Source organism: Kryptolebias marmoratus, linkage group LG6, assembly GCF_001649575.2.
Source record: "Kryptolebias marmoratus isolate JLee-2015 linkage group LG6, ASM164957v2, whole genome shotgun sequence".
In the NCBI taxonomy this organism is placed as follows: Eukaryota; Metazoa; Chordata; class Actinopteri; order Cyprinodontiformes; family Rivulidae; genus Kryptolebias; species Kryptolebias marmoratus.
In genome coordinates this window covers 10837184-10862488 of record NC_051435.1, presented here as the reverse complement: position 1 = coordinate 10862488, position 25305 = coordinate 10837184, and the positions used below count along the sequence as shown (strand labels likewise).

Below are 25305 nucleotides of genomic sequence, written 5' to 3'. Positions count from 1 at the left end.
ATGGGACTCGTCGGGTGTAGTGACTGGGTCGACACTTCTTGGTTTTCCTCCTGGCTCTGAGACGAAACAGTAATTCACATGAGCCCGGCGGCGTGACGCGCTCTGGGATGTTCCACCTCTCTCGGCTGTCATCTGCGGCGCGTCAAACCATCTGGTGATTGCAAGAGAGGAACCTCTGCCCACTTCTGTCTGTTTGCAGGCCAGATATGTCAGGATTCGGAGCTGGCATGGGTGCCTCTCAGCTTTGACACTTAGTGTTCCTCTCATCTCCAACAACGGCAATAATATAATGTGATTCACTCAGATTATTTAAACAAACATTCGTGTCAATTCAAATAAACAAGCCAAACAATAACGCTCATAAAAATTTATTATGATGAGCACATTGACATCAAATGCTTATTAAAAATCTTAAGACTTAAAAACCACCTTTCCAAAATTTACATTTCTTTTCCTTTCAGGAGTGTAGCAACACTAAAATATTTGTCAGGGTTAGATAACTTGATGATAATACCTTGTGATTATTAACTCAGTAGAGTGTATACAAATATACTAACATTGTCAGCAGTACACTGCCACGGAAAGCAAAATACTGCAAGTCTTTTAGGTTACAACATATTCTGCATCAAACACAAAATAAATAAAAAATACCACAAAAATATATATAAATAGCTAAATAATTTCTTACATAAAGAGGGGAATTTTATTTTGGCAGTAAGGGCTATTGCATTTGGCTTTTAAATAGTGCAATATATTTAAGTTTTTATTGTCAGACATCAGAAATTTGTGCTTCAGCAGGTCGAGTTCACAAACCGCCTGGATTCAGAAAGCTGAGTTTCAGAGAGTAACAACACGACAGAAGTTTGAACGGTTCGTTCCCGAGAAGAAAACTGATGAGCGGTCGGGTTTCACATTTATCCACTTGCACACACAGATTCACGAGACAGAAGTCGAAGGATTGAAAATTTTAAGTTCAAACTGCGTTGCTGTTTAGTGACACACAGAGGAAACAGTGAAAAAATACTCAACACTGTCCGCACCGCGAGTTATTTCTTCAGCTCTTATTGCTCAACTGGCTTCTAGAATAGAAATAAAAAAAGATGTAAAAACGGCAGATATGAAGTGCTGTAAATATTCTGCATTTACCTATTTCTGTAAAACATTTGCACATCATGACGACAAATATCCTCACAACATTAAAGTAGGACGGCAAAGCAAATATATATGAAAAAAATATTAATATTAAAAAGCTTTTTTACTAGAATGGCCCATCTTAATATATAATATATATATACAATTTTACAAATTTTATGTTGCTTTTGAATAAAAACAAGTAATTTTCTTCTCTTTTTCCATGTAAAGTAGAGAAATTATTGTTTAGTTGACTTGAAAGGTGCTGGTAAGTGTTCTTGGTTGCAGTGTGTAAGTTTTTTATGTTTAATAAATCATTATTGATATCAAACTAATTTGTGCTTCATGAGATTTTTCTGTGTTTTCATGACACTCTTACCAAATAACCAAGATATTTTTCTCCCTAATCATTGGCGTTCCAAGTATTTCCAAAAGAACCTTTGGACATCTCGTCTGTGATGTTGATCACTGGAATTCCTCTGTAAATACAGAAGACAGTTAAATATGCACAAAATGTCAATTTACAAAAACCCAGAGATGTCCATTCAATTTTTAAATTGCTATTCTTTCAGAGATACATACTTATACCCTCCTAATGGCACCTGCACCACTCCTTCATCTTCTGCAAGTATACTCTGCTCTTCTTCCTGAAGATGAATGAATAGTAACATTTCAGTAAAATAAACTTAATGCAACATGCTTACACATAGACTTTCAGGTTATATTTTAAGCTTCACCTCCTCTGCATCTTCAAGTTTTTTCTTCTTGCTTTCTGGCATGAGATCATCCAGCCAGCTCAACTCTCTCTTGGTGAAAATGCAGTCCATTAGTTTCCTGATGAACACCAGAGCCAACACCTGCGAAAAGAAACAAAGTCCACAAACAGGGATGTGCTTTACAACGAGATGGGTTTAATATATGAAAAGGAGCGTAGTGATGTAGCTCTGAACCTTTGCAGATTTAAAAAGTGACTGCCATGAGATGTACTAACGAGTGTCGCGTTTCATCTGGAAAACTTAAAAGCATGAGCGCACTAACGTGGTAGCCACACACTAAAAAACTATAAGTACAGGCTCAAAAGCTTCCAAAACTGACTGCTATGAATTTAAGTCAAATCAACTTCGTTTTAATGACACTTTCTTTTAAACAAAAGGCACTGCAGGGCAAAACAAAACAGAAAAGACTAAGAGAATATTAGGGAAATGTTTAAAATCTGTCTGTGTGTTGTGATCAGAGGCAAAATGCCATTATTACATAATGTTGTTTTAGCACTACTCTGCTCCTAATTTAGACAGAAGTTCTTCATACAAATAGTTTTCCTGCAAATGAGCAACGACTTTTGTTTTTTACCCACCCTTTTTTGTGAATTTTGGGATTAAAGGAAAGTTTAAATATTGGATCAAGATCAGATTTATTTGTAATTAACTTAAAACCCTGTAGTACATAACCAATAAACAAATGTACACCTGTCTGACATGCTGATGACAAATAAAACGGACATATTTAACCCTTTTATCATCCAAATCATACATGAACCTTTAAGCAGCAATCCTATGAGATGAGATGGACCGAGGTGTGAGTTGCCTTCAAGTGTCACAATGTTTACTCACCATCATGGGAAAGACAATGGCAGCCCTCGAGGTCTTGATAACCCACAGCAGAACCAGGCAGCTGAGCTGGATGATGGTGAAGAGGTGCACCTTTCTCAGGGGGACGTGTCGCAGGTAGATGAAGTCTGGCTGATGTTTGGCTGGCATACCGAACAGAGTGAGGCGGTCGAAGAACTGCCAGGGATAAAAGAAAAACAACCCTTAGGGAGCATTTACGTTTTGTAAATCAAACACAGTAATATGATGTTAAGAAGAATGATAACGGGCAAATAATTTACACTTTATAATAAATAGAAAATACACTATTTTACTTTAGAATCACGTTGTTATTATAATACAAAGGGGCTACCTGAATGGTTCTACATTTTGCTCAGACACAAAAAAGGGGGTTCAGGAACATAAACACAAATAAGCTGTCATTTAGGTGCAACAAAGTGATTTTTTTCATCTTTGTTCAACTCATTTTGTATGAAATACCATATGACGATTCAGCTGCTGACTCAGGAAAAGGATATATTTTAATTTGACTGGAGTTGACTGAACCAGTTGCAGTTGGATCCCCCAAAACAGATATAAAGTGCAAGTGTGAACACGGCTATAGAGTCTACATTTTGTTATTGATGCATGGTTTTTAAAAAATATATTGTTTTTTATTTTTACCTGAATTCCTCTGAGAGAAGATGCTCCCATGTAAAGAAATACTCCGTACAACACAGGCATGGGAATGAACTGAAAACAGCAGAACATATTTGGTGCTATAACAGAGGAATGCTTCAAATCACACCTGATATAACTAAGACCAGAGCTGCACAAGGACACAATGATGGCATCTCACCTTGAGCACTGACGTCATGAAGACAGAGCAGCCCATCAGGGTGAAGATCATGAGGCCTGTCACGCGTTGCTCTCTGATGCCGAGGAACTTGGGCTGCTCCCCGGGAGCCGAGCACTCCGACTCCAGTTTCAGGCTGTTGACGTGGGTGATGGAGAGGACCGTGGCTGCCACAAACCACGGCAAGCCCATCAAAGAGCACACGCCCAGCATCAACCCCACCATCAATAGGTCCAGGTGGTATCCACAGCCTTTCTGAAAAGGAAGGAGGTACGGGTGAATAAAGTTGAGCAATTCTAATAATGTTGATGCCACATACGAAACACAAAGGTTTCAGTCAGAGCAGGAAAGTACCTTGAGTTTGTTTTCCTTCCTGTTGATGATGACAGCTGTAATCTGCTGGTCCATGAAGATGAGGATAGTACAGAGCAGAGCTGGTATAAGGGTGATGACTGCCGTCCACCAGGGGTTGGGCCCCAACGGGTTGATAAACCAGCCTCGATCGTCTCTGGTTGGCTGTCAAAACATTCATGTATAGTTCACTGGCACCTTCTGGTGTTCCGGTAAATTATATATTATTCAAAACACAGTCACAGTTTTTCAAGTCTATCCATGTGCAGTGTCTGTTGAACAAAACCTGCTAACCTTGAACACACTGGGAACCTTTAGTTTTGGAGATGGGATCCCTAAGGCGTAATCAACCAGGACCATGGTGAGAATGGTGAAGAAAACAGCAAAATCGCTGATGATGGAACGCACCTGAAACAAAAGGCACCTAGTGAAAGTGACATCAATACAGTCTATGATTTATTAGCTGTTACAAAAGTCATCCAACAGACGCAGCTTACAGAAATTTGCAAGGGTTGTTTATTCATCCTCTTTGTTTAATTTGTAATTTCTTCCACTTGGGTTCATTGTTAGACAATTTTAAATTTCTATCTATGTTCGGTAAACTTGGTTTGTTTACCCTCGACTTTACAAGTATTGATTGTGTTTTATATGTAATATATTCACCTGTATAGGAACAGCAAACACAAAGCATTTTTATTGCTTAATCTTGTATAATGCACTGTTCCCGAGTGCATTGTTTCTTTGTGCACACTCCTGACTAAATAAACTTAACTTAGCATCTCATCTCTCCCATGCTGACAATACACAGTTACAGCAGATGTATGTGTTTCTGCCAGCCACCTCAGCCTTGTAATTATCTTCAACCAAATCCTAAAATGGCAGCTGGACGTTTTTATTTCTTATGAAGGGCGAAACATCTTCAGCTAGCATAAGAGAAGTCTGTTTGCCTTGTTCTTAAACTCTTAGGATTTGCCTTGTCCTGGATGACTGAGAATCCACACAAACATATCCTCGTCCAGTGTTTGGCTAATGTAAGTGTAACTTCTTTAAACCAAACAAAGACAAGGCGCATATTCTTTTGCTTGATCCTGAATCTTTGACAAATATAAAATAAAATCTATGTTGACTCCTCTGCTTTTTAAACCTGGTAGCCTTAAAAACGGAGGTGTGACTGTAGATTCTGAACTGAATTTTCAAAAACACATTCATTATACAGTAAATCTAAACATGCTTATAATCATTTTTAAAAGCATATTTAAAGCTAAACCCTTGACTTGGAAGAAAAAAACCTAATGCTTTTAGTCCGAGTAGATTAGATTACTGTAACACACTTTTTACTGGAAAGAAAAACTAAATGAGCTCCAGCTTATTCAGAATGTTAAGCCGTACTGAAAGTTGTGAGCATACCACTTTTATATTAAACATCTCTCTCCCCACCGGCTTCCAGTGAAACAAAGAACTGATTTTAAAATACTTCCTTTTGCTTGTTTTAAAAGCAGACTGAAAACATATCTTCTCGTCATGCTTTCATTATGACTTTTATGTTTATATCATGGGTTTGTTTCATTTACTTATTACTTCTAATATGATTTTTATATGTAATATTTCTGCTTATAAGATCTGTATTTGCTTATTTTATTTCCAAGCACAGTGACTGAGTTCACAATCACATTAATGTGCAATATAGGTTCTTTTAAACATGTAATATGTATGTATTACCACTAGAGGGTGCTGCTGCACTGTGCTGCACTAGTTTGACTCATAACGTTTGTACAACAGTAACCATAATAATGATGCAAAGTACCTTTGTGGGAAAGTAATTGCTGAACTTGAACTCCTTGAGAAAGGCAGACATTACGACGGTGGAAAAGAAGAGAATGACACACCAGAAGAGAACATCGGGGACATACGGACCGTGAGGGCCACAGGCGGGGCCCACAAACTCCCCTCGCTTTTCAACGCAGTCCTGCAGCAGGAGAGGAGTGGGGCAGAATCATTCAGACTTATTGGATTAGTGACAAAGTGACAGAGTTCAGCAGCTTTTATGGCGACAGAAACAACTGGTGCTAAAAATGTACTTTTACAATGATCTGCAGTACCGTTTTAATCTGATATAATCTAACATAATCCAGCCCACATGTCCTAAATCTCGTCTCGTCTCCTCCATCTGGATAAGCAGGCCACTTTAAGATGAGACGCAAACTGTTCTTTTTGTCCCCTCCGGTCTTTTAGTAAAACACTTCTTGTCTGACCTATATTGACTTAACCCACTTTTCTGTTTCTACTTCCTGTTGCTGTTGTCGCTCATTTAGTGACAAACAGTTGTACCTTCACCTCCAGGGCTTCCCAGTAGATTTCAGAGGCTGTGATGTTGTTGAACTCCCAGAACTTTAGGGTACCATTAGAGGGGTCCGAAGGCTCAACACAGGAACATCTGCAGCGGGAAATGAATGTCTGATAGTTAATAATCCCTGCTCTGTTGGGTAGCTAAAAGAAATCCAATTTGTAAATTATCATTTTAAACAGAACACTTTTACTTACGAGTATGTGGTGAGTTTGTCCAGGTTGTTGTTTTTATTGAAGGGATAGATTTCTCCCAAGTGGAAAAGTTTCTCCAAGGCTTCATATATGAATATGATACAGATGAGTGAGGCAAACGCTTCCTCTGTGAAGCGTGTGATGTAACAAACGAGGGAACTGGCGTCTGTGGCCACCAGCAGAATACAGAGGAAAGCCGTCCACAGGCCGATGCAGGTCCTCAGCGACAGATAGGACAAGCCATACTCCCTACGTGGAGATTAACAAACAGAACAAATGTGATTATTTATTGTTCGAATTACGGCGGATTGGAGAAAGTCATCATCACAATTGACATTAGATGCTCAGAGAATGCATTACAAAGCGACCTGATTAAACAGCAGCGAATTTAAATCCAAAATGATGGGATGTACGAATAAAGTGGACCGTGGAGTCATTCGGTTTGTCATTTCATTTGCGACGTCACGTTTCAGAGTAGCGTACTTGCAGAATTTGAACAGGATCTTTTCAAAGACGAGCACGGGGCCCGTGCTTCCCAGAATGGTGAGGGGCTGCCCAGCAAACAGGGAGTAGGCTATTCCAGTCAGAGAGGCGCCAAACAGGGACTCAATTGCACTCTGGAAGAAAGGAAAGAACAAAACTTTACTAAAATATATATATTCAGATTCTCTTTGGTGGAGACTTAAGCTCCTACAATGTGAGTACAAACGTTTAAAAGAAAGAACTCACTATTCTTCCGTCCGTTGCCTCGCCCAGCAGTCCTCCAAAGGTGATGACAGGAGACATGCAGGCACAGTAGAGGAATAAGAAAGAGGCAACACACTGCAAACTAACAGCATTCGTGTAGTCAGACAGGTAGTGGGGGGCCTTGCGCTTGATGTCCAAAAACAGACCACCAAACCACCTGAAAAACATACGAATGCATTTTTTTAAATCGCCAGTTTTTGCTATTTCATGTAAACAAAACATCACTAGTTTGTCCTTTATTTTCTTCCAAGTGTATTCCTCCTTCCCTTCCTCCTTCCTAAAATTGAGCTGTTGGTTCGGTGTGAAGATGGAAAAGTCTAGCTGCAAATAGATATCAGAAGAAAAGATGTTTCTATGGAAACCACTTCAGGACTGCAACTACAAGTTTCCACAGAAATAGGCATTCAGCAGAGCAGAGTGTGTTTGTAGGAAGATGGTATTTTTTTCAGTTCGCAGGCTTGCTTTCCATCAGAATTTGTGTGCATTTTAGAAAATAATTTTACAATGTGTGTGTGTAATTTTGTATTTTACCTCCCAGTTCGCTGCAGCTCTGGACCCCCATGGCCATCGTCTTCATCTTCCTCCTCACCCTCCACTAATCCGTTTGGTAAAATGTTGCTTTTCTTCCTCTTTTCCTGTTGAACAAACGATGCCACTTCGGTTTCAGACTAAATGTTTTCGGTGTGAAATTTCACCACGATCAAAGCAGAAAAAACAGAAGACATCAGAGTTTGTACAAACCTGAGAAGGTACATTTTTGGGTGGCTCTATCCGTATGGACGGATCCCACTCTCCTGGAGGCAGGACCGTCACTTGATCAAGAAATTCATCGATACCGGCAATCAGATCATTCCGGTCTTTAGCTTTATAAGCAACATCATGAAAAACCTACAAAATAAAAAAAAGTATGTGCTTTTTATTATAAATATGAGTGATAATGTAATTGTCTGGGTGGTATATAAAACTGTCAGAAAGGAATCTCTACAATAGATTAACATTTGGAGTCAACCCGATTTAAAATGGCCACTACTGCACAAAAAAATGACTACAACTCAGTCAGTTTTACAGATATTGAGCAATGATTTTTATGTGGTAGTAGCTGAGAGTGATCGCCAGCACATACTGCGAGCCAAGCAGATTGCTTAAAATCTAAAACTTTGGCATTAACGGTCGGAGCAAAACCTGATCTGTTTATTACCAAAATATCTCATGAACCAGTGGACCGATTTAAATGAAACTTGAAGAAGGCAATCACCGGAGGTAGATCTATAAATGATCTACACCAGTGGTCTCCAATCCTGGTCCTTGTGGGCCACCATCCTGCATGTTTTACTTGTTCCTCTGCTCCAACACACCTGATTTGAATCAATGGGTGATTAACAGGCTTCTGCAGAACACGAAGAGGTGATTTAACCACTGAATCAGGTGTGTTGGAGCAGGGAAACAAGGAAAACATGCAGGATAGTGGCCCTCCAGGACCAGGATTGGAGACCTCTGATCTACACCTTCAGTTCATAGACTGCACTGATTTTACAGAAGCTGACCTAAAAGAAGAGCTGACCTTGAAAAGTCCAAATACAATGACATTTAAAATAATATGACCTATGGAAGGATATGATGACCAGATTTGATTGTTTTACGACTAAATAAAGATCAAAAAAAGCTGCATCTGAGTACAAAACATAATAAACGCACGATTAGACAAGAACCCAAAGTAAAGCATTTCTTGGCCTTTCAGATGCAACATTTATGTGAAGTTAGTAGAGAACTGCTGAATAACAAGATCTATGACTGGTTTCTGTGTGCATTCATTCCAAAAGTGCTTCTAATTGAATGTAGACTTCCATGTAGTGGATGTTTTTTCCACAGTCTTGACAGATAACAGCATAAAGTCTGGACAGATAGGAGCACATGAGGGCTGACTAATCGCCAAAAAGCAAGTTATGAAAGCTCTGAGCTGTGTTTCACACATAAAAAATGTTCCACCACTTCAGGGAAGTGAATTGAGTTCTTCTGGGCTGTGAGTTTATGCAAAGTGCAGAAAAGTTGAATGCAACACCTGATTGACATTTCATCACATTGTACACTTGTACTAAAATATTAGAAGCCCTTCAGGACGAAAACATTTCCCAACATGCGTTTCTTACCTCGTCTGTCATCAGAGTTGCTATGGAGCGTCCGATCTCGTGATACTGAGCCCCCCGACCCAGAGGTCCTAAAATAATAAACAGAAACCTGGATACAAAAAAAGAAAAGAAAGAAAGAAAACCAGTTTCAGTGCTAGTTGAAATTATTGAAGAAGAAGAGACACCAGGAGCAGAAGGACAGACAGAAAAAGCAGAAACAGACAAAACATTTAAAAACAAAAAACAAGGATAATGAGAGAAAGACAAAAAGGAAGCATACATATAAAAAGCCATAAAGGATACAAAAAAGACAAAAGGCCATATAAGGAGACTAAAAAGACAAAAAGGATGCATGAAAAAACAAAAGACAAACATAAGGAGACAAAAAGGACACAAGAAGAGACAAAATGAAGCATAAAGAGACAGGAAACATAAGGAGACACCAACAGAGCAAGTACTATGTAGAAGTACATTTTAAAGAGCACATCGTTTGTGAAGGATCTGAAGAGATCTCAGTGCATTTTAATGAAAAACAAAAATGTCAATAACGTTTTATATTTCAATAAGTATAAAAATTACAAAAACACAACATCATAACCATAATATCCTGAACGGGCTGAATATCTTGGTATATGAGTGGCTTAAACAGCTGACAGAAAGCTGAAATATTTAGTCCAAAAAACGTTCAGAAGAAACTACAAACAGAAAAACACCTAAAGCTGAATTAGCACTCACAATTATTGTTAGGATAAATGTGAGACAAAAAAAAAACAATAAATAAAAAACCAATAGTTTCTTATATGAGAGTAAAAGTCAAACAGGGCTCAGAAAAGTTGGAGACAAGCTGCGGTGACCTTGTGGCTATGGGGACCTCAGCCAGCCCGTTGAGCAGCACCGCAGGGGAAAGGCGGACAAACGCCACCACCGGCTTGTTGAGAAACTCCAGCTCTCCCACCAACACGTTACACGCCTCTGCGCCCGGTGGGATCTTCTTCATGAAGTGAAGGTCTATCTGAAAAAAGAACGCGGGGGTGCAGCGTCACGTAAAGTTCTGACACCGAGCTCAGAACATCGAGGCAGCTTTGACTCTGAGGGCAGATTTAAAGAAAACGGGGCGTGCATTCATATGAAGAGGTCATCGTTTATTATTTATCCCCACATTAATCCTCCAAATGTATGAGTTTCACTGGCTTCTAGTCTGAATTAAATCCAGCTGTGGAGGATTTGTTGGTCCTAACAGTCAAATAGGTCACAGATGTGTAAAGAAAAGTAGTACAAAAAAAACCTGTCAAAATACAGATGTTAGTCTGATCTGTTACATAATAATTCATAAGAGGCTGTCATTTCTAAAATGAACATTCCTAGTAAGCTTTCCAGCTATAAAAACTCAACTTCTTTCTATCTCTATCTGCTTTTACTCTTTGAACAAACTGAATTGTACGCTTGTGAGTATTTCAAAATAATAAAACTGTTCCTTTTTTTGGTGATAACCATATCAGGATGACAAATATTCACTGGAGTGTTTGTTCCTGGACAGAGATCATAAAGCAGATCGATTCGAGGTAAACAGTTGCTTTAATACTTTGATGGGTCACCATGATTTTTATAGTTATATGGCACCTGTTTTAAATAAAATACATCTGCAGTTGTAAATATAGACACCCAAAACACTTTAGCATTATTTTATTGAATACATAAACATTAAAGCACATATAATTGTTCAGAAACTGACCGACACAAAGTATTAGTTTATTCAAAATGTTCTGAAACTGTTTTTGTTTTCTTTTACTGCATGTGCTTCTCTGCGTTAACAGACTTTTTTTATACTTAACATGGTTATAATCTTAATCCGTCGCTCAAATGTCTTTCTGTGGAAAAAAAACCCACCTCCTGTTCATTTTTTTAAACACACAATTGCATAACCATCCACTAATATTTGTTAAATGTGACACTTTTTTTTTCCCTTTGAACTATTGTTACATAAATGCCGGAGTAAAAATTATGAATTTATTATAAACTGGTAAATCTTTGGTGTTGTGGTTCTCTGTAAATTCATATTTAGAGGGTTAATACTTTTCCTTTTTACTATATATTACAGTTTGTTTACTGTGTCTGTGTGTTAAGGGATTACAGTTGGATGTAGTTCAAATTCAAGACAAATGTTCAATATAATTAAAAACTACCTGGAGCAAATTAGTTGTACTTCTTGCCTCTGCTCGTTTACGTTTGAGTGCCGCCACCTGCCTCACAGCTAATTCAGCAAACTTCAGGCGAAGACTGCCCATCAGTGTGTTTGGTTTTTTAGGTCTGCAACATTTACACACCCGTGCACAAAACCACACATCAAGTAGGCAGACATTTCACACTCTTTTAAATGACACATCAGCCGGCACATTCGAGCAAATGCCCCGAGACTCAGCAGCGAGAGCGATATTCTCCCACCATCATTGTGTTAGGCTAACATCCTGTTTTTTTATTCTAAGATCCAAATGTTGACCTAAATTATATAATAAATAAATTCTGTGTATCTTTTAGATGTGATTAAATCTAGGCTGCTTATTAGCAGCTAATGTTTTTTTTATCAATCTTTCACATTTTTGCTGTTAAGTGTTAATGACAACAATCATCTTGGATCTCTGAGAGAGGCTGTCCCTGATTTAATCCCATGTTCTGATGTCTGGTTAATGTTGCTTCCTGCATTATTTTGAAAAGCTATTTCCTTTGTAGATTTCAGCAGGTTTTTCTTCCTGCCAGCTTCTAATTTGCTGATTGTTCACACCTGAGGGGCATTCTGTTGATTAGCCCTGGCAGTAAACGGGCACCTTTGCTTTCAGTGTTTCCTCTTGCTTTAACAAACCAACTCCCTCATGACAGACAGTGTGAAAAATGTACAATTAAAGAAAAATAACTCGGTGATTCTCAGTTTTAATTTGAGTACCTAAATCAGGGGGTCTCCAATCTTGGTCCTCGAGGGCCACTATCCTGCATGTTTTCCTTGTTTCCCTGCTCCAACACACCTGATTCAGTGTTTAAATCACCTCTTCATGTTCTGCAGAAGCCTGTTAATCACCCATTGATTCATATCAGGTGTGTTGGAGCAGAGAAACAAGGAAAACATGCAGGATAGTGGCCCTCGAGGACCAGGATTACACTCCAGTCCAGTAGGTGGTGGTAAATGCTCCTTAAGTTGGTTGCCATCTGCCAATAAAATACAAAAGAAGAAGAAGAAGAAGAAGAAGAAGAAGAAGAAGAAGAAGAAGAAGAAGAAGAAGAAGAAGAAGAAGAAGAAGAAGAGGACCAGGAGACCACTGACCTAAAGAGTAAGTATGGCTAGAAGATGCATAAAGATGCATAAAATGACCTGTTGAAGTTAGAACCTGAAACCTTCTCGCTGTGAAGAAATATTAGTAATCACCAGACCACTTTGTAGAGCTTAAAAAAACCTATGCAATTAACTGGACCTCCCCAAAATAAGCACCATACCTTGCTGAAGTCCACTGAACTGTTCTCTCTGCTGATGTCTCCTTTACCATCTGGAACCGCTAACTGAGACTGGGAGGCTGTCAGCTGACCTGAACAAAGCACATCAGGAGTTTACTCATTTTTATTTCATCTAAAAACATTTGTGTTAGACTGTCTTCAAGCCCAGGCCACCCTTGGGAAAAGGAGATCTGTGATCTCAATGGATAAAGGTAATAAATATATGATCCATCAACAAGTAATATGGAAATAAGTGCCTGTTGAATATTTCTAACTGGACAAAGAAATAAAAACTGGAAACTAAATTTATAAATAATGTGATTGAGTGATGATGAATACATTTTTACTGTTTCTAAGAAGTATAGAATATCCATTCATTTTCTGCTGCTTATCTGTGATGTATCCTGGGATTGTGGGACGTGAGAATTTAACAAATCTCCAGCTTTCAAAGAAAATAAAGACAGAGTAATGGCTAGAAAATAGAAATTGGCAAAGATTAAAGGAATTAATTCTTCCAATTGGAAGCCTCTCACTGAAATTCAGCTAAATCAGGTTCTCTTTCTGCATATTTCTTTTTTTTGTTTTGTTTATTCCTTTGAATCAACTCAACCACAAAAAGCCCTGTCATGCAATACTTTCTATGTTTTTTATGTATCCTTGTAAAGAGGGGTAGGCTGTGGTGGGATATTGTTTGTGCCCCAACATCTGGGCATTTAGGAGGTGTGTGTGAAAATCACATGGGGTGGATAAAAGAAAACCTAAAGGATGGAAATATTTAAAGTAAAGAGCTCTTGTACAAAGGAAGTAAAGACCAAAAGTAAATAGTATTTGTATATAAAGCACATTTACATTTTCTATGTATAAATTATCCACACTGGCAATCAGATACAGCAGTCCTGAGACAACCATTTACTAATAAATTAATAAACATACAGTTTATTAGGTTTAACCAAGAATTTGCCATTTTTTTTAGTAATTTCATTTAAATAAAGTTGCCCCAAATTTTAGTTTGGAGAGAGCACAACTCCCAAGTTTCTTACCATTCTTGTCCAGATGGAGTTCTGATGCCCGTCGGCCCATGTCAGCGAAGGAGCGTACAATCGGCAGGCGATTAGCCAGCTTCTTCTGGTTCTGGTGATGGTGCTGCTTAAGGAGCGTTTCACGCACTTTCTGTCGGAGCTCTTCTCCCAGCGGTGAGTATAACTCTTGGTGGTCTAAGACCATGTCTAAGGTATAAAAACACAAGCTGTAAGCCTGCAGGTTTCAGGATCTATCTGAGAACAGCACCTCAAACAAAAGCACAAAACAAGTCAAGCACAATGCAGCACATACATAACAAACTGTCCTGTCTTCAGCTGAAGTTCTGTAGAAAACAAACGCTTCCCACTGACTCCCAATCTGTTAAAAGCCGAGTCTTACCTGCAATCTCCTCGATGCTGTTAGCCCTCATATCGAGCAGCACTGTGCTGTTGATAATGCAGCTGCGCAGCTCAAACAGACTGTGCAGGGACAGCGTGGCGACGTAGGGTTTACTCCATCGCTCACCTCCGTCCTCTACATCCTCCTCAAACTTCAGCCACCTATAAGAGGAGTTTGCATCAAGTGAGGCCAGCAGACGGCAAACTGGCCGGCCATCTGTTCTGTATCTGCAGTTAGAACACTCAATCGTTCTGAGGCCCTCACATGTAGCTCCCACAGCTCCTTTTCCCTCTCAGCTTCACTCATTTACTGTCCTTCCTTATTGCTTTTTATCAGAGTATCAATGTAAATAAAATATGTCCTATTAATCATGTCAGCACAGCATCATCTTTTTGCAAAATTGTCTGACAGGCTGGAAAAATAAGATGTAATGACAAGAACTGCAATGACAAACAACAAGTGTTCCTTGAAGAAACTCGTATCACTCGCCGCCTTTGCGTGCCAAAGTTTTGAACAGACTGGTGATCTGTGATCTTTTAACGCTTAAAGTGTGTGCTGGGAATGATTCTCAGCCACTATCACACCAGATTTTAGCTCAGTATCTGTAAAACTGACTGTGTTATAGTTGTTTTTTGGTGTTTGGTGAGGTCAAGTTGCTGTATTGGTCATCTTAAATCAAGTTGACTTCCAAAGTTAATTAGTTGTAGATGTTAATCTGATGATCGCGTCCTGAGAGTTTTGTTACAATCTGTTCACTGGTTCATGAGATGTTTCGCCAACAGACAGGGTTGATGCCAACTGTTAATGCCAAAGACTTACAGAAAAATCTCACTCAGTCTGTTTGCATTTGGAGTATGTGTTGGGGATAATTCTCAGCTACTACCATATCAAATTTCAGCTCAACATCTGAAAAACGAACTGGGTTATTTCATGCATTCAAATCTGCCCACTGGTTTATGAGATATTTTGCTAACAGAGAAAGAAATTAACACACAGTCGCAGACGCAGGCAATTAGATAACCGTCCACCCGATAATTAGTAATAAGCATTGAAACGTTAGACAAACGTTGACATTTCTCATTTGTGTAAGTGGCGTCATGGCCCTGGCCTTTGGTTTTTAATAAAGCTGCAGCTGATGGCATGATTACTGTGTGCTGATGATACTTAGCACCATGAGGATTCACGGTACCTGGCACTTTCCCTCCACTCTGAGTCCTCTCCATCTCGCACACAGATCTCATCCATCTGAGTGAAGAGGTCATGGGGGATGTGCTCCTCATCATCATCCTCTGCTCCCAGCAGGAACTGCACCCTCTGAGAGGGGGTGTCTGGGAGGATTTGCATTGAACTTTTACAATAAGGTGAATCAAACATACAATAATAAGAACAAATGCATTGGTAGTTGTTGTTTTTTTTACCATAAACTGGTGATTCTCTACCCTCCACCAAAGGGAGGCTCCTCTCCCTGCTCCTCCGCCAGTGTTTCTTCCCATGGTGACGGTGCCTGTGTTGGCTGCGGTGCCTGGTGCTGCCTAAGGGGACGTGGACCCCGATGTATAGAGTCCTGTGGCCTGGGGACAAATCACACATGAATAAAGAATGCTCAACAACAACAGCTGAGGTTTACCTATGTTTGTTACGCCAGTTTTTCTGCACATAAGATGATTTTCCCACACAAAGGTCAGAAAAACAATTTATGACAATATGATGTTAACTGTTGCTGTGTATTATTAAGCATCATCTTTCCTTTGTGGCTGAAAATAGCCCATTATCATAACTATTTATAAACGATGTTTGCAAAGCATAACAAACCAAATCCATGTCATTTCTACTTGGACACACATGAGTACAAATCAGAAACTTCACTGTACATGTTTAAAAAAGAATGCTTTTATAATTTAATTAGCCAGTGAAACATTATTGTGACTTAGATTTAAGAACGGACACACAGGGCCTCCAGAAAGTTTTCTAAGGGGGTGGCCAGATGGAGACCTGTAGGTTTTAGGTGGTTGTAAAATGTTGCATTCAGATGTACAACAACAGGGCTGGTTTATGTACCAAATTTTAAAAAATTAATACCATTAGAATATTAGGGGAACTTGAACATCACTTATAAAATCAGTTTTTATTTTTCATTGTTTCCTTTACTATGCATTTGGACATGAATGTCCTCCTGCGTCCATCAGAGGGTGCTGCAGCATCCTCTGCACCCCTGCTTCCCATAGCCTTTTGTTCAAAAGAGCTTTGAAGGAGGAAAGGTAAGACTAAATGGGGAAAAAGGTTTTGTCTGTCTTCTATGCAAGAGGTTTCCTAATTTGAGACTTATTGAACACTATTTTTCCACAACCTTTTTACTCTATTGCCCCATTTCAATAACTGGAATTGTTTTTATTTATTTATTTATTTATTTTATTTATTTACTGAGTGATTGTGAAATTACTAATGCACTCTCAGCTCACCCACAGCTTCAGCCTCCTACTCTGCTCTTATCTTGTACCAGTAAAAAAAGCTGTCAAGAGGAAAGCAGTAGTTGTTAGGACAGAGTGGGTGGACTCTGCCGCAGCAGCAATTACTCGCCGCTTGATGCTTGTTGGTACCTTCCAAATCTTCCTGCTCAAAGTTGGTTCTCTGTTGGGACCGTGTTCCTCCCCTGTCCACCACCGCCTCATCGTCAGTCCTCTGTTGGACACAGAGAAGCCAAAAACGAAACGTGTTTCAAATGTTTGGTATTACATCAAAACAGCTGAAAACGTTGAAGCTCCTGCAGTTATCTAACAGCCTGAAAATGGTATAAAATCTTTGTTGACTTGGTGTTCCCTCACAGTCAAGAACAAACACATTATCCCCCACTCAATAGCACGGTTGCCTTGGAAACTAATTACATGTCTTTTGATTCAGAAGGAAAGAGTTCCATGACTGTTCAAACAAAATGCTCGTTATCATAGTAGTGATATGTTTACCACCTACAAATAAGGTTTTTTCTCTAATCAAGATGCTCACCACGCAGTGATGCATTCTGGTAAAGGATCAAACATCAAATTATTTGAAAAGGTCAAACAAGTTTGTGTTCTGATTTTGTGGTGATGCTCTGAAGGAAAAACTGTTGTAATATACTCATCAATGCTACACACATAGCTTAATTAGCTAAAAGTATCTGAAGGAGTATTTCTGCCATTTTGAAGTGGGATTCTGTGGCAATGTTGTGAACATTTATTATAGTTCCAGTTAGAGAAAGCTCTTTGAACAACCTCACTTTAGAAAAAGAGAGTTCAAATTTGTCATGACTGGTGAGCCAAGGGCTTGTCGGAACTCCTCCAAGACTAAAGTGGACCGCTGCTGTCTTTAAATAACTCCTTTCTCCAAAATCTAATAACAGTCCATGCAAATTCTACTTCATGAACCTTTACACCACTGTCAGTTTTGCATCACATGTTGGTTTTTTTCTTAGATTTCTGTGATTGTTTTCAAGCACAAAAGCAGCAGCAGCTAGCTGTAGCACTTTTGGTGGAGCCTGGGATAATATTAGCAGAAATGTTATAAAGTTTGTGCCAAAATGACTGTGTAATGTAAAACTGACAGCAATTTGCAGGCTTAAATAGAAGCATTTGCAATTTTAGCTCTGTATTTCAAAACAGGCCATTCAAGGAGTAACCTGCAGCAGGTAAGATATTAACTTTTCATAACTTTTCCACAGAACCCCATTTGAAAAAAAGACAAATATCTCTTTAAGTTCTAAGTAAGAGTTTATAACAACAATTTTTTTAGATATTCATTAATGCTTACTAGTGTACAATTAAGGAAGCTTATTAGTGCCTCTAGAGCGATTATCTTTTTATGAATAATGTTTTTTTTTTCATTAAAATAATTAAAGCAACAAAGTATTTATTGAACTGCTGTTACATTGGTCAGCTGAACTTATATTATTATGGTTTTTATTTCAAATGTCTTTATCACTGCAGAATGGTAGCTTTTAGAACATTATAGTAATGAAAATAGTTGGAACAAGCATAGCAAAAAGAGCATAAATCCCCCCCCNCGGCAATCACAAGAGAGAGGACTGAGTCAAAATTTCATCAAGGCTTTTTGAGCACTTAGTCTGCTTCTGGACAAAATGACAACTTTATCCAAGAAATGTCTCACTTGTTAATGAGATCTGAGGGAAAACCAGCAGTTTCTGCCGTGACCATCGGTCAGTTTATGTAACACTCAGGAAAGGAGATGAGGGTGAGGAGGTGTTGAATAGCTTTTGATAAAAAAAATCAGTCGAAATCGCCGTTTTCCATCTTACAGATGGTGAAAGGGTGTAAACATCTGCTTGTGCTCTTTTCATTAAAAAGGTTTTTGAGATTAAAAACATTCATATTGGTTTGGAGCCTTTTAAATCCTAATAAAGAGATGAATTCACAACTCGGCATGAGCACTCAGAGCCAGAGTGTGCAGCCTCACACAGGCATGCTAATGAGGGACTCAGTCAGCACAAAGGTGACATAACCAGTGTGATACATGAGGAGGAGGAGGGTGAGGTAATAACTCTTCAAGTCCACCTCAGTCTGCATGTGCAACACAGTCTTGTCTCTAGATTTGGACATGATACTACCAAAAAAATAATATAATAAATTTGTAATATTAGGATAATAATCCATTTTTTTTTTTTTTAAAAGTGGACACAAATGAATATATATGAAGATAAAATATTTTTTTCTTGTGCCATAGTGAAACTTTGACTACAGGTCACAGACCTGTCAAATATCTTTTTTTAATTTTCTTCACATTTCTAACAAGGTGACGGGATACAAACCCAGTTAAGAAACTTCTTCAAGATACTCTAAAATGGCTGTATCATCAGAAAATTTCACTAAAAAAACAGTAATTTGGGGGGATTTTACTCGTGCACTCATTTGTGTAGATTGTTAAAATAACTAGGGAGTTGTTGCAGCTTTAAAACCATTATTTCTTGTTCTCTAATAGCTCAAGAGAAAAATATTGATGTGACTTCACTATGGCCATGGACATGGATAAGAGTAGCAAGAATTAAGAGCAGGACTTGACAGTGAGTGGTGGAAACAGGTGTGGTGATTACTAACAAAAGCCAGGGGGAGCATAAGGATCTGGATCCAGGGAATATGAGGGATATCAGGAGTCCATGACCAGGACTTCAAGAACAGAACATAAACTCAGCGGAGTCACAACAACTGTCTAAACTCACCACAGAACCCAAACAGAGTGCAACATGACACATACCAACACCCCAGTTGTGACAAACTGTGACATATGACCAATGATTAAATCCCTTTGTTGATTTATTTCCGTTTAGCCAGTAGAAGAATGGACTGAACAGTTTTAAAAGCTGAGCTAAAACTCAATAAAAACTAACTGTGCTTGAGTATTTTTGTCCTCCAGATGTTTAGGAAGTAAACTGGTAATGTTGCCAACTGCATCCTTTGTGTTAACTCTTTGTTTATACGCAAGCTGCCGGGGTTCTGACTTGAGTTGTTACCTCAATCACGGTTTCTTTTAATGTAAATACTAAAGGTCTATAGTTGTAATTTTTAAATGGTCAGGGCCTATTTAACACAGGGAGATTTACAGTGTTTTCTTTGTAAAGTTAAATGGTCTCACATCCATCTTATGCACCTTCATTTAACCTGAATTCAAGAATTAAACACCTTTCAAAGGTAACAAAAACCTGCTAGCACCTTTTAAGCTCAATAATTAACATCTTGTTTGTTTAATTAGCACCAAAACCAAAGTGTTAAGACAACAATCAGCAGTTTTTCATGGGGTATTTTTGCTGCTTGTTTATTCATGAGATGCAGATGTGTTAAACTGTAGTCGAAAACAAACCTATAGATCTATAATTACATTTTACACTTGATGCACTTTACTGATAAAATTAAATAAAAGATGACGTTCAAAGAAAAATAATCAATGCTACAAACATTTATTGGTCTGAATAATGTGTAAAATGTCTGAATAAATACAGTCAGCATGTAAGAGCTACGTTGATATGACTCAAATGTAAAATCATTTGACAGTAAATCCGTTCAGTCTCAGCTGGTATGAAGAGAGCAAACGAAAGTCCTGCAGCCAGAGTCAAAGCATTTATTACAGAAAATTCACTTGACAAATAAACAGGCCACTTTTCAAGATGACAGTTTTATTGTAGTAAATTAACATTTCTGGGTTTGGACAGTTATTCAGTTTTTTTTGTTTTTGTTGTTTTTCTATAGCTGAGTCAAGTTGATTTAATTGGGCGAGTCTAACTATTTTTTCTTGATCATGTATTCTCAAGTTTGTTTGAATCCAAATCATAGAAATTAATGATTTCAGGAAACTAAAAAGGAATCTTAGAAAATGAACAAGTACTTTGGTTTGTGCTATTAGTGTCAGTCTTATTGAATGAATGCAAATATTTCAAACTGCTTCAGCTTTTATGTAAGTAATATTGGTGAAAAGGTAATAGGTTGGATGTTTTTATTTTATTTATTCATTGTTATTAAGATATTTGCAATTATTTTAAGTGTTTTTATTATTTTATGCCATTTACTTTATTGTTGTGTCACCATTTAATCACTGCCCCTGGTTTTTGCTGATCTGTGGATCCCTGTGATTGTATTTGGGGGTGTCTGTTTCGTCTTGCTTGTAGTCGTGCCTTATTTGCATGTTGGAAACAAATTGCCCTTCAGGGACATGCAAATGAAGCTGAAGTTGAGCTAAAGTGTTTTCAAACCTGGTAAAAGATACATTAGTTCACTGAACTGGTGGTTTAAAAATCAATCTGGTTATAAAACAAGTTGAGTCACTTGTAAAATAAAATTATATATCTTAATTGGAAACAGCAAAAATGCTTAATTAAAAAAAACAGTTTAATTTTTGGGGAAATCCTTCATTTTAATTTCATTAACCAAGTTACTTTTTTAAGTGTTAGATTTAGATGTGACTAACAGGAATAAATCATTTAACAGATCTGATACCAATCTTGGCCACCAATTGACCATCGAGACATTATTTTAATGAAGCGAACTGCAGCTCACAGCTGCTGAGCCACATGAGTTGGCCCGGCTGCAAGTCTGAGCTTCATAATCTGTCTACAGGAAATGGATCTCTGCTCAGATTAAAGCGCCAGTAGTTGATACTTAAATATCATTTACAGTAGACTATATTAACCATCCGTCGTGCTCACATGCTTTGATTATGCCGTATTAATGTGCAGTACTTTTACCATAAGTGGGATATTTTTTCTACTCTCTGCAGGATGGGTATTTCCAGGAAAGACTTTCAATGCGCCATAATCAGTCAAGTACTCTGAAAACTCAAAAGCATCTTTCATGGTTATTTTTATCAAACACACACACACACATCTATAAAGCTCTGATGTGAAGTTTAAAGGGGCTTGCTGAGCTGAGATGCTAGTTACTTTCAGTCTGTGCTCTGATTACACATGAACAGACAAAAGATAAAAAACCTTCTTATTGAATTATCCCCCCCGCACTGCCACGCTTAAGACTAATGATCAGCTTTTACCCAGAAAAATCAAGCTAAAAGGACTCACAAAGCGCACAACTGACATGATATCACAGGATGTGGCACAAACTTGGATGTGATCCCTGCAGATGGCGGTGGTAATTTTGAAACCATCAGTGGCAGCGGAGGCTTTTATCGGAGACAAAATGTACTTTAATCCTTAAATGATTCCGCTTTCAAATTCAACATCCTGAAAGCGTACACATTAGTACTAACCTACAATCAAAAGACCTATTTATTTACTTTACTTTTGAGCTGCTATGCAAGGGTTTTTTCCAGCTCTGAGCATCATTATGACCGACTCAGTTTCTGCTTCCCTCCCCCACACTGCAAAATGCTATTACTCATCTTTTTTTTTTTTTTTTTTTTAGTTTTTTTATACACTGGATATCTCTGAAAAAAAGCCACATTATGCTACCATGTACCTTTAAATCCCACAAATTCAGCCCTGAGAGTCATGCCTCATACTAGTACCAGAGCCTGCATACAGTAAATGTCACGTTACAGGACCACAAATTAAAACCTACCTGATTGTTGAAGCTCCAAGGAACCTGTAAGGTCTCCGAATGCATGAGCTCTCAGTCTGCGTCCTCTTCTCTAAAATCAGTTCACAGCGAATGTGACAGTGTCTAAAAGCTGAGCTCTGAGCAAACTCCTGCTGCCCTGCTTCACACCATGTCTGATAAAGGCTGATGCCCATCTGTTGTGTCAAACCTCTGGAATTTGTGATTGAGCGTCCGAAAAAAAGTTTCACCGCTCTCTGAATGCGAGATTATAGATTATATTGCAGCCCTGCGGCATTTTTTTATCAGAAATGAAGCCTGGTTTAAATAGTCTCCTCTCTCTGTCGCCTGACTGAAAAGCAGAGCCACAGATAAGCTCGTGCTGCATCAAATCAACTCCGTTGTGCCAAACTGAGTGTTTTGCTGATCCCACAGTGAGTCATCGCTTTTCATTTTTGTGCAGTCTTTAGACTATGACAAGAAAAAACATTTGTTTCTGTAAAACAAAAAAAGCATGTTTTGCGTTTTAGAGCCTGACAGATCGTGCAAAGAGGAATCCAACTCACCGAGCTTCTTCGCCCAACTGATGAAGCAAACGAAGAGTTGACCTAAAAGAAAATAAATCTTGAGCTCGAGTTCATCAGGTGATGGTAAACATCTCAATAATTTGATACTTTTCTGAAGCACTTCAAAATACCATCTCAAAAATCCATTTACCGTAGTTTATTCATATACGCTCCAATAAATGAATTGTTGGATTTATTCAACTTTATTGTACAAACTGATTCCACTAAGCTAGGCCGTTTAAAGATAAAAAATAAGATTTTTTTAAAGATGAAATGGATTCAGAAGATCTGTACGTCTCCCAAGAGTACACAGAGCAAAATAGCTTAAAGTTTTTTTTAAAACTAGTGGCCCACTGGCCTCAGGATTAATGCAGATGTGCACATGCAGAAAGCCCTTTGGGTCAGTAAGAGTGGTAAAGTGGTAAAGTTGGAGTTCATTTGCAGTATTTAGTTGCTTTATTAAGTCGAATTACTGTTTTAATACAACAAACCAGTTCATTTGGACTGTTGAAAATGAACTAAAAGCAATGAATTTAAGATAAAATAATTGTTTGATTCAAATAACACCTGGATTTAATTTCTCATGGTGTTGATTCACAACAAAACTCATCTCAGTCCAAAAGTCATCAATTATATGGTGTCTAATTAAGTCCAAAATGGATCCAGATTCAAATGCAGTGGCAGTCAATTCAATCCAGTTTTTATACAAAACAATCAGATTTAGCATATCACTAAAAACTCCTGTGCAGTCAAAAGTTTCCCGCTTACAATCTGTTTGAAACGTTCCCGGACATTTAAGGTCAGGTTATGTCCTCACAGTTCCAAAAACAAAGCTCTAAAAGAAGCTTATAAAAACATATATCTATTTAATCTTTATTCCTGCACTTTATGGGGGGAGATACAGCCAGCGGGGTAAAGACACCTCTTCACATCCATCGAGATCAGTAAACCTGAATGAGCGTCTCTTTGAGAACATCCAAAGTGACACCAAATCTAACTTACCAGTGCTTTTGATCCAATTCTATTTTTGGCAGAGCAAGGATTGTAGCAACTTGACAAGATCCAAATTGTGATGAATAGGTACTGAGTCATAGCACCTCTACAACTGCTCTTCCTGTGGGATGTTTCATGGCTCAATATCCTGGGCTATATTGCTATAAATATTCCATTATATCAGAATTCCCAGACAATAAATGTTCATTTCAACCAGTTAATACATAAAACAAGTCCTGTGTGATGATTCAGAGGAACCATTTTATTGGCTTTTTAATGAGGTTACAGGCAAGGCTGAATTTTTCAATGGGTTTACAAGGGCAGGAGCCCAGGGCCCCAAGGTTCAGAGGGCCCCAAAATCGTCTTAATGTTTTGAATGAATGGATTTTTTCCAAAAACCTTAGTTTATTTATTCCCAATGAAGTGTAAGCCCGCATCACTGGAAAGAGTTTTAATTTGTGCATAATGGGTTTTGGTGGGTTTCTGATTATTTTTGCTTCAGATTTTACACAAAACAGAACTTTTATTAAAAGACTTTAGTCTGTGTGGTTTTGAGCCATGATGGTTTGTAAACAATCATTTTGCTTCATAGATGACTGATGTTTAATGCAAATATTCTGTACCTTCATCTGAAGGTCCACGCAGCGAAGTCTATTTATAAACGTAAAGTCTATCAGACGACCTGTTTTCCATTTCATTGTGAGAAACCGTTTAAACAGAGAAGCAGTCTGGACCCAGTTGTGGTTTGTGCAGCAATGGCTGACTGGTAAAAGTAAACTGTGACAGAAAGGCTCTCACATCATCTCAGACCTGTAGTTTCTCTGTACTTCATATAAACAGCTCTGCAGTAATGTGCAGATAATATCATGAGAAAATAATGTGCATGCATTAAAAAAAAAACATCTTATTAACAGGGCCCCAACAGGTGCTGTAGCTCAGGGGCCCACACTCTGCTTAATCCTGCTCTGGTTACATGTTTTGTATTTTACCAGATGCAATCATATAGCATACTGCATAAAACAGCAACTAAAGGAGGAGAAAAGGTGAGTAAGGTTTCTTGCATATTCATTTCCAATCTCTCAGCCTGACAGCCCTTCTGAAATAGTAAGCTGATAAATATTTGCCTCCTTTTAATTTACCTGAGCTCCATGTTCCGGGGTGTCCATCCTCCTCTCCCTTCGGGTCCCAGGCAGTAAAAAAAAAAAAAAAAAAAAAAAAAATCCTGGAGCAGAGACGTTTGTGAATGAGTGACCACACGGCGCGGTCACATGTTCATGTGAGCGTCCTTCAGATGCTCGCTCAGCATTAGGAAGAAAAAAAAGAGAGAGAGAGAGAAAAACGCGACGCGCGTGTCTGCGGCTGATGTGAGCGCGTCAGGAAACCAGCTGTTCTTATTGTCCGGAGCAGAAAAAGGGAGGAGGCTGCTGCGATGAAGTCCGACTGCAAAATGAAAAAAGGGAACCTGTGTTTTGTGAAATCTGCCCT

General features: G+C 38.5%; 1 protein-coding gene and 1 long non-coding RNA gene across 5 annotated transcripts; one reads left to right on the top strand and one right to left on the bottom strand.

Moving 5' to 3' along the window:
* Window positions 1-352: 352 nt before the first annotated feature.
* slc4a10b (solute carrier family 4 member 10b) lies at window positions 353-25305 on the bottom strand. 3 transcript variants are annotated; one of them, XM_017424534.3, is made up of 26 exons: window positions 24960-25305; window positions 22828-22869; window positions 16832-16913; window positions 15653-15805; window positions 15424-15562; window positions 14235-14395; window positions 13856-14041; window positions 12819-12907; window positions 10190-10347; window positions 9357-9444; window positions 7951-8097; window positions 7741-7844; window positions 7192-7366; window positions 6946-7079; window positions 6466-6711; window positions 6253-6358; window positions 5729-5890; window positions 4219-4332; window positions 3928-4089; window positions 3577-3828; window positions 3402-3470; window positions 2742-2915; window positions 1869-1988; window positions 1714-1778; window positions 1511-1610; window positions 353-1079 (listed from the first exon to the last, which is right to left on the bottom strand). In XM_017424534.3, the coding sequence occupies exons 1-25, from the start codon at window positions 24984-24986 to the stop codon at window positions 1535-1537; spliced, it is 3231 nt and encodes a 1076-aa protein (XP_017280023.1). In that variant the 5' UTR covers window positions 24987-25305; the 3' UTR covers window positions 353-1079; window positions 1511-1534. The 3 variants fall into 3 exon arrangements, with proteins under 3 accessions (XP_017280023.1, XP_017280022.1, XP_017280026.1); XM_017424533.3 differs by having other exon boundaries at window positions 353-1610; XM_017424537.3 differs by lacking the exons at window positions 22828-22869; window positions 24960-25305 and adding an exon at window positions 22286-22509 and having other exon boundaries at window positions 353-1610.
* LOC112450779 lies at window positions 12563-15820 on the top strand. Of its 2 annotated transcripts, none has more exons than XR_003039463.2 (4): window positions 12563-12655; window positions 13869-14008; window positions 15469-15595; window positions 15686-15820. It is a non-coding gene; the product is annotated as an uncharacterized LOC112450779 (long non-coding RNA). The 2 variants fall into 2 exon arrangements; XR_005233304.1 differs by lacking the exon at window positions 12563-12655 and adding an exon at window positions 12900-13027.

What these genes read in the sequence shown, in the direction of transcription:
- slc4a10b (XM_017424533.3), bottom strand. Translation starts at nt 24,986, where the DNA reads ATGGACACCCCGGAACATGGAGCTCAG. An exon ending in GGGAAGCCCTGGAGGTGAAG is followed by an intron (nt 5,891 to 6,252) that starts GTACAACTGTTT and finishes CTCCTGCTGCAG; the next exon opens with GACTGCGTTGAAAAGCGAGG. An exon ending in CTTCTCTCAGAGGAATTCAG is followed by an intron (nt 2,916 to 3,401) that starts GTAAAAATAAAA and finishes TATCCCTGGCAG; the next exon opens with TTCTTCGACCGCCTCACTCT.